Genomic DNA, 9,461 nt, shown 5'->3' on the forward strand with positions numbered 1-9,461 from the left:
ATTTTACCGATAGGGAAACTGAGACATGGGGTGAGGAAGTGATTAGCCCAAAGTCAGCCTTGGCTTGATCTTGACTCAGATGCAGTCAGATGCACTATCCAGTGTGTCACCAGTCCCTACCTCCTGTTGTTTCATATACACCCTGTGCCTAGTTCTTAACAGCAGATGTTAAGAACAAAACATACCATGGCTGGTCCTGAGAGTCACCCCTCCCACTTGCCCAGCTTACCAACAAGTGACTTACAAGGAGACTCCTGCTCTAGCTTCCACAGCTTCTAGACCTTTCAATGGCAAAGGATATCATTGGTTGCACATGAGATAAATAACATGGAAGAAAGGACATTTCCTCTTCTTCTGGAATTTTATTGCCAAGTGGGAGATTTCATCAGGCATTTTAGAGCATAGATAGCTGTAAGTACTAGGCCTGTTTTAATTACTTTGCACAACTAGAACCAGGACAGCATTGAGCCAAAACAATAAATCTGGAGGTTTGTCAATAAAATTTCAGGAGGAGCTGGCTCTTTGGAGCACACACAATCTCCCAGTATGACCGCTTCAGAAGTTGTTAATGTAAACAGACTCTCTCATTTGCATGCAGAGCACTTCGTCAATGTACAATGTATTCTCCTTGACCTGGATCTCCTCCTCCAAGGAAAGCTGTCGGCGGCTCAGACCTTTCAGCTCTGTCTCAGCCTGTGCCAGTGTGTCCTTTAGTCTAACAGGGAAAATAATACACACAGACATTAGTTGAAAACACATGGATAGTTTTTTTTTCATATGGGATAAGAATTCTGAGTGAAAAAAAAAGATGGAAGGGGATTCACAGAGAGACAATATCCGTGCAGCTTCCCTTAAAGTGTCCTGCCCTTAAGGGAAAAGCAATTCCCAACCTCTCAGGGAGAACAGCTGGGATTCAATGTTACTTTGACTCACTAAATTAACCCAGTAATCTATACCACAGATTTTCCCCTCTTTCATAATTTCCACTTGCCTTTGAATATTTTTTGTAATCTCTTGAACTTCACTAATCAGCCTGTATTGTACTGTGTCATAACACAATTCCACATTGGGGCGATGGTTTCTTGCTTCCAGGCGGGTTTGAGCCACTCTAACAGGTCCTTCTTTATCAGTGATTGCTTTCTTTAAGGCTGCAATATTCTTCTCCTGTGAGGCAGTCTCATCCATCACCTTAACAAATCCAACAGAACTAAGTGCTGCACACTGTCTCTGACAATGGGTGAAATCATCAACATCTTCTTTAATAGTTACGGTAATAACAATCACAGTAACACTCATTATTTTGTTATTTCTTCAAAGGATATTTTACAAAGGTCAGCCAGGATTATGATTCCTTCATTGGAAAGCAGGTGACACTGTTCTGAGTGAAACTGGAGATTTACGCTCAGCAATTAATTTTTAATATTAACACTCACATTTCATGTATCAAATTTCAAGCACATTGACCCTGATTTTATAAGTTATTAGGCTCTTATATCACAATCGTGAAAATTCTATAGAAGCCCCATGTAACTAAAAATCACAAGGGAAATCCTGACTTTACTGATGTCTACAGCAACACTTACATTGAGTGAGTGATTCCAGAAATTCACCTCTGTAGTGGTGCATACAGAGCTGAGAAAATAAAATCTAAGACGACTTGTGGGGGAGGAGGAGGAATGTGACAGGGGTTGCCAATATTGCAAAGGTAAAATTCTTAAAGCAAAGTACCTCAAGCCACTGGATTGAGAAAACTGGTAGATAACCGAAGCCCATTGTTTCCACTTTTTCAGTGACTGTCCCCTACCACTTACCATTGCAAGGAGTGTCTCTAGCTTGTGCTTGGCATCCTTGACTTCCTTCACCCTATTTCTAAACGCAATATTCACCATCTCGCATTGCTTGCGCATGTCATTCGCTGTCTGCGAGAGGATGCCATCAATCAGCGCCCTCAGTGCCAAAGAATTGTTTCTCTGCTTGTCAGCCTTTTCAACATTTATGTTTGAGAAATTTAGCCAGTCTTCAGGGCTAATAAAACTGAAAGAGATTCAAAATAAAAGGTCATCAGCTGGCAGCATCAGGCCCTCTGTGACTTCATAAATCTATAATTACTCCACAAAACTGAGAACAAAGCAGTACTATTAACTGCATGTTCCAGAGCGCCAGTTGTGCTGGGAATTCTACAGATACAAAATAAAGACCCTCCCTGTCGCAAACATTTCAGAATGAAGTAGACAAGGGTAGGATGGAAACAAATTTGCTAAAGTCACAGAGCAACTTTGTTATAACTTTCCTTTCCCTGATAAAGGATTAAGTTGTTGTGGGGGAAACACAGATAATAATAACCAAGATTTCTTACAACACCTTTCATTAATTAAGCTGTTATTACTAATATAATTTAGCTGTTACTATTAATAGCAGGTAACTATTCACACAAAATATTCACTTATTCTCTCACACAGTTCACCACCTATAAGACAGTTGCTTATAGTGCCTGGTTGGAGCAATAGTTGGGAAGCCAACCCTGCCACTGTATCCCCAGAATTAGAGGGTCATACTTGTGCATCAGTGGCTTGCAGGCAGGTGTTTGGAAAGTTCCTCAGAGGGTTCCTTTTTTCATTGGATGGATATATAAAGTTGTAATTGTCATTTGTATATAGCAGCCAACACCACTCTGGGTGTGGTCTGAGTTATACAACCTGTTGTTGATGCACACTAACGTGCTAGCAGCAAGAGCTGTCAGTCTCTTGGTGTTCCAAGTTCGTCAGTTCTCGCACAACCAACAGTGTCCTTGGGAGACTGTCTCACACACACTGCTTTCTCAGTATGTTTCCTCTTTTCAGCCCGTTTTTCTGTGCTAGCTATTTCTCCATCTAAACCATTCACACTATCCCACACAGAAGGGGCGCATTTGACAGGTTAATGACTGAGTCAGAAACAGACTCCACACCTCATGTGTCCCAGTCCAGCGTTCTCCCCACTAGGACACCCTGGGAGAGGAGAAGAAGTTAGATTAGTAAATCTATTCTGGGTTTAAGCAATGTGTGAAATTTTCCCTTAGCTAACTGTGAGCCTCAAAAACTTTTAGTAAACTGCAGTTCACTGGGAACATGATTATTGTGGCTTATTTCACAGACATATTACACAGATACTAAAGTGATGGACAGAAGTATAAAAAACAATCTACAACAGACAGATGATGGACAGATATAGTCTGTTTTACACAAAATTACTTTAATCTTGCTATTACTGGAACAGCTCATACTAGCTGTATAATTATCATATGTTCATTGAACTAAATAACCACTTACTTTCCTTCTATTTTCACTGCATTATCAGCATATCTGATATCAGGAGTGTTGTTTGTCAAGCTAGCACAGTAATCATCAATCATCAAAGCTGTGAACTTGTCCTTCAGATCCATTTCCAGGTTGTATTTTGCTGAACGGTTTAGTCTAGGAGGAGAAAAAAACAGACGTTGAGCGAAAGTGTAGGCACTCACAGGTGTCCCTAACAAGCATGCATACATGCATTAGGTAATACAAATGCTGTTATGAAATTCTTCCTGTACGAACTGTTAGTTGCAAAGTCCCAAAATCTAGAGCATGAAGCTGCCTCCGTATAAATGGATGGTACAATTCCCATTGGAATTAAAGGCACACGACTGGATCATGAGAAGACCAGGGATCATGTGCAAGTACTTTGAGTTCTAACAAACAGAACCTCTCACCATTACTGATCGAGTGGTATGAATTAGGACTGACCTCCTGTAACTGTTTAGCACTGAAGGTAGCTTTGGACCTGTGCTCAGCCTGACCCTACAACTTCTCAGGATTATGGCTGTCCTACTTTTCAGATAATCAGTGGTCAGTTACGCTCTTTGCCTCTGCACCTGATTTGCTCATTGGTTTGTTCCAATGTACGTCCAAGCAAAGCAATAACCCCCTGGAGGACTTCAGCTTCCTTCACCAGTTCCTGTTCCACTTCATCATGCACCAAGTCAATCCCAGCTCGCCTCTGCCTAAACAAAAAGAGGAAAAGCTATCAATATCAGCCACATCATTGTTCAAATGCCTGCAGCTAACAGAAGATGATGAAGCCCAGCTTTCCAAATTGAAGGCTGTTCCTTGCCTCATGGGAAGTTTTTCCTTTATGGCCTTGGTTCCCCAATGTCATAACGCCTAAATCAGACTGTGACTCCACTGCAAAGAGAAGCAGGCCCTTAGTTTGCAGCCTTTGTTATTATTTGTTAAAGGTTCATAACCCAGATTTTTTTTCTTTCCCTGAATGCTTTTCTTCTTAATCATCTCACCTGTTCAGGAGACACTTTTGGGCAATGACAAGTGGCTCTTTGCAGCTCTCCAAAGATTTCTCCAGCCTAGTCTTGAAAGTCAACAGTACCTCTGTCTCATGAACAATTTGTTCAAGTTTGTTATCTAATTCTTGCTTCCAGAATTTTATTTCTTCCTGTCTCTGTTCTGCAGAATGAAAATTGCAAACAGGTATTAATACAAGCCCATCTTATATGCCAGAGCACTGTGGGTCAGATTTTAGATATGGCTAAAAATACTTATTCCATAGTGGAGTGCATGTAGTGCTGTAGGCTACCTGTGTCAGGAGGTTTGTGTTGCAACCCTGTGTCAGGAGGTTTGGGTGGAATAGCTTTCTGTGTGTTTTGGAGAAGTAATTTATTTGTTATAAAATAAAGGATCTGCCTCAAAATATTTTTTAAAATATTTTGAATTTTTCCATGAGATCAGAGAGCATACCATTGCAATATATTCACGATTCACTATCAACTAATTTTCTAAGTCCATCTTAAACATATAGCTCAAATAACACATCTTGACATTTGCAGAACACAAGATGATTACCTATTTTCTTGTTGACATCACTTCGGGTTTTCTGAGTTGTCTTTTCTATTTCATCCAGCAGCCTCTGGCTCTCAGCTACCACGCGCTCTGACCTGGATTTCTGAGACTCTGTACTGGCACACTGCATCTTGTTGGCAATGTCCCATTCTGAGGGATGAAACTTGGGTGGAGCTTGCAACAGTCTGGCCATTGTTTTTTGGAAAGTTTCTGGATATAACGCAGGTCAGTTCTTGGAATGTGGAACCTGAAAACAGGAATAGCGTTATATTTGGCTGCAGAAGCAAGAAGGGGAGAAGACAGGTCCATGAGGGTGAGAAAAATTCTTGCCCCTTTTTACCTGCAAAATGATACAGGTATGAAAAGAAAAGACTTCTTGCTTAAGGCTCCCCAAGACTTTGCTAAGGTGTGGGGGAGAGAGTTTGGAGTGGCAGAATGAAGAAACAAAAGAACTTGGGAATGGAAGCTAGGAGGAGACAGAGTAAAAGAGGCTTGAAAGTGGAACTGAGAGGAAAATATGGGCTGTCTGCAATAGGAGGGAGAAGAGACGGGAAAGAAAAGGAGACCTGTGAGGAAGGACAGAATTACTAAATGGACAATCACAGAAAACTGAGAAAAAGTGAACAAATATAAAAGATAAATAGTCTCCCACAGGCTGGAGAAGTAAACACCTTTTAAGAATATGGCTGGAGAGGTGGATGAACTCTAGGTTGTAAAAAAGAGATGGGGAAAAAAAAGAAAACAGGACCTGAAAAGCTGAAGGAGAAAATACAGCAGGTAAATGAGGAAATGAAAAAGCCTAGGAAGGGCTAAAGCAGAACAAAGAACAAAGCATACTGGGGACACTGGTTTAATGTAGGGTGAAATCAATGCCCAAAATATATGCAAAGTCACAGCAGTCTGATTATCAATTTTCCTATTCTTGCACTATGCTCATCCAGTGTTCCTGAGGCGACAACTCACCCCAAATGCACACAGCTGCTCCTCAGCAACACACAGCTTTGCCTCCACTCCAGCACAGGTACCCTTAAAACAATCCCCCTTCTCCCTCACATACCTCTTGGCTGATACTGCTCCTACGCTGGACTGCTCCCAAGGTCAAACTCTGGCTAAGTGCCATGTCCTCAGTTCCCCTTCACTGAGGGGGGTTTGCTCCCAACTGTCTTCCAGCCTCAATCTCCACAGCAGCAGCATATATAGTTTCTTTTTCAATGTGCGACTAAATATTGCAGGAGGTGGCTCAGAACAGCATGGACTGTAAACAAACCAGTTGCTGTGGGAACAGCAACTGCCTCTAGCAGCCTTCTGCTGTTGCACCAGGTGGAAGAAGCACAGCACACACAAGCCAGTGGTGCTTCCTTTCACCCATTCCCGGTTAAGATCTGTCTGGAAATAAAAACGTATTCTTTGTACAGTAATTGAGAGTTCCCACAGCTTCAGACAGTAATTTTTCATTGATTTATTGCAGAAATGCATAAAGATTGTGAAAGCAAATGAAAGGCATGTTAAGTACCTAGCTATCTAAAATGTCAGTCATAAAATAGCAGTATGCTGCATCTTTGTGGCAACTATATTCTTTACTAGGACAAAAAAAGATTGGGAGCCAGACAGAAGAAATGAAGGAGACAAAAGAGCATTACATCAGATGGTACAGTTATGCCCCCTCCATATAGCCCTGATGTAGTTTAGATTAGAGCAGCGTTTCTCAGAGTTCCCAACAGGGTTCAAAGAGATTGCAAAGTGATAAAGCAGCAAGTAGCATTGGTCAAAAGAAGTTGAGCTGGTCCAAGACAGTAAAGTGGGAAGCAACTGCAATTGTTGGCTGCAAATATAGTGCAGTGACAGCTAGAAAGCTGCTAATCTTTAATTTCAAACAGTAGCTAAATTCTCTCAGTGATCATTAAAACCGGTAACTACAGTGCCTCTCATGCCAGCTGCCATGTTAAACAGAAATCTGCACATACTCCAGAGGAGCAAAAAGGGGTTTCCGCTGAAGAAACACTGTCTTATAGAAAAATGCAGGTATTTCAGAGTTAGCCAAAGAAAAATACAGGCTTCAGAAGACAGGGTTGACATTAGAACTGAAGCCATTAGCCTGACAGGAGAAGGACCTAGAGATTCAAGAAGCAGCAGAGAATGGGGTGCAAGGCAAGCAAGGAGAATGAACAATATATGCTAACTGATGCAGGAGGATGGAAAACTGTGGTCACAGACACTCGGCACGCTCCTGATTCACGAGGCAAAGCAAAACTATGACTAGGCTGAACACTGATCAGAATCAATTACATAGATCACTACTGAGGCAGACCTGCAAATCAATTTATATGGTACTGCACACATGAAGTCTGCAACTATTTGTACGAGAGCAATGGTTCTATGAGCTGTCCTTTGATTTGTACATTCTGGCCCCCCTTGGTCTAATTATACCTTCCCCCCCTGAATATTTTTTTAACAGATTCTTAATGTAACATGCTAAAATGAGTTAGCTGAAAGCAGTAATTTTTGTCACATGAACAGCTGGAGCAGGAACTGGAGCCATTTCCATAATAACTGAAAGATTTCCAATGACTCAAGTAGATCTGAACTCGAAGCTAGTTTGAACAGAGGTTTACTTTGGCCAGCGTGAGTCACAGAATATGTAGCAGGCTGCATATTAGTCGTCTTCCACAAAATTTTATTATCTCTACTCTCAGTAACATTCCAAGGCTTTTAGAAATATGAGCAAATTAAAGAGGGATGACAAAATGATTTATAATAAACTGAAATGCTGAGATGTCTGAATGGTGGTTGAGAACAATGAATGTCTTATATTTCTGAAAAAGTGCTCGGTCATTTTAAAAGCTGAGGAATCCCCGAGTGATGGTCCTCCAAGACGTTATTGTGAGATCTGTTGGACTTCATGCAGTTTTGTTCTGGAAACCCAGTTATCTGATGCTGTCCTGACCCAACTTGTGAGTGACACCATCATAAAGTAATTCATTGGTAGCTACCAACCCTAAATCTGTTTTTTATTGTTAGCTTACCATAAGAGATTATTTCCTTTTAAACTGTTAATATGAAATTTACAACTGATCCTTCAGTATGAATTATACGACATAAGAAAGTTTTATTTTTACCTCAGATGGTTTTCAGGGGTTAAATCATTAGACTTCCCGAGGCTGACGCCAGTGCTGTCCGTCGAGTAACAGAGGTAAAATCAACTCGGCAATTCGGACAATTTGGAAAGGAATGAAAAGGCTGGTTAATTCCTGGAAACCTCTAGCAATTATCAAGGGGAGAAAAGGACGCCGAGGCAGAGCGGGGCCCGCCGCCGCACGTAACGGCCCCGCCGCGCCGAGCGCCGGCCCGGCTCCTCCCGCCAGCAGCACAACGCCTGCCACGCGCCCCCGCCACCTCCCCGCTCCAGCCGCCGCAGCCAATCGGCTGTCTCCGCAGCCGCGCGCGCTTCGCACTAACGGTCGCAGGCCCGCGCGCGTGGCGGCGGCAGGGTCGCGCGGGCAGCGCCGTCCTCATCGGCGAGTGAGGCGTCGCATAGTGCCTTCCACTGCGTTCTGTGCGGGTGGCACTGCTGGGTGTATTGAAGCCTGCATCACCTTTCCCACACAACATGTACAAGCACAGTTACAGCTGGATGAAAAAGCAATCCTCCTCGGTATAGAAGTATTGGTAAGGTAACACCAACTTCTGTGCTGCTGAAATGCTGTTCACGTACCACATCCCATACTAATGCCTTTGTAAAGGATTTTACAAAGGAGCAGTTCCTCACCTTGGTGAATTGGGTCTGGAATTAGAAACTGGGTTCATTATTTATGAAGAAGTGGCCAAAGTCCTCAGACTCTGGAAAAATATCTTATGTTTTCTGTGGAGGAGTCTAAATAACCAGCATTAATGAGACTAAATTAAATGTGTTGCCATGTTCCTTATTAGATGCATTAAAAATACCACTGATAGTCTCGTTCGTCAGAGGATTAAACTGTCATCCAAACTGCTGTGAGTACGCTGAAGTGGGAGCATTCTCTACGTTGAGCTGATACTGCAGCATCATTAACTGCTTGTTTTCAACGTTGCCGAAATTGCAAAGCAGACTAACATAACAGGTCTGAATTCTGGTGTTCCACTAGCGTCTGGAATAATCTATGAAGACAGGCTGAGAGAGTTGGGATTGTTCAGCCTGGAGGAGAGAAGGCTCCGGGGAGACCTTATTGCGGCCTTTCAATACTTAAAGGGGGGTTATAAGAAAGATGGGGACAAACTTTTTAGTAGGACCTGTAGTGATAAGACAAGGGGTAATGGTTTTAAACTAAAGGAGAGTAGATTTAGACTAGATACAAGGAAGAAATTTTTTACAATGAGGGTGGCAAAACACTGGAACAGAGAGGTGGTAGATACCTCATTCCTGGAAATATTGAAGGTCAGTTTGCATGGGGCTCTGAGCAACCTGATCTAGTTGAAGATGTCCCTGCTCATTGCAGGAGGGTTTGGACTAGCTGACCTTTAAAGGTCCCTTCCAACCCAAACTATTCTATAATTCTATGTTAACTCCACTGAGGCTTTATCTAGACATAGAGCTATTTTAGCATAACCAAAAGTGGC

General features: G+C 42.3%; 1 protein-coding gene across 1 annotated transcript; it reads right to left on the reverse strand.

Moving 5' to 3' along the window:
* Positions 1–358: 358 nt before the first annotated feature.
* Positions 359–8,021, reverse strand: TEKT1 (tektin 1). The gene is made up of 8 exons (XM_050908859.1): positions 7,985–8,021; positions 4,872–5,115; positions 4,310–4,475; positions 3,890–4,018; positions 3,309–3,452; positions 1,812–2,034; positions 992–1,188; positions 359–715 (listed from the first exon to the last, which is right to left on the reverse strand). The coding sequence occupies exons 2-8, from the start codon at positions 5,059–5,061 to the stop codon at positions 556–558; spliced, it is 1,209 nt and encodes a 402-aa protein (XP_050764816.1). The 5' UTR covers positions 5,062–5,115; positions 7,985–8,021; the 3' UTR covers positions 359–555.
* Between the last annotated feature and the right edge of the window lie 1,440 nt (positions 8,022–9,461).

Source organism: Gymnogyps californianus, chromosome 20 (genome assembly GCF_018139145.2).
Source record: "Gymnogyps californianus isolate 813 chromosome 20, ASM1813914v2, whole genome shotgun sequence".
In the NCBI taxonomy this organism is placed as follows: Eukaryota; Metazoa; Chordata; class Aves; order Accipitriformes; family Cathartidae; genus Gymnogyps; species Gymnogyps californianus.

What these genes read in the sequence shown, in the direction of transcription:
- TEKT1 (XM_050908859.1), bottom strand. Translation starts at nt 5,061, where the DNA reads ATGGCCAGACTGTTGCAAGCTCCACCCAAGTTTCATCCCTCAGAATGG. An exon ending in CAAACCAATGAGCAAATCAG is followed by an intron (nt 3,453 to 3,889) that starts GTGCAGAGGCAA and finishes TTCTCCTCCTAG; the next exon opens with ACTAAACCGTTCAGCAAAAT. An exon ending in TAGAGACACTCCTTGCAATG is followed by an intron (nt 1,189 to 1,811) that starts GTAAGTGGTAGG and finishes GGATTTGTTAAG; the next exon opens with GTGATGGATGAGACTGCCTC.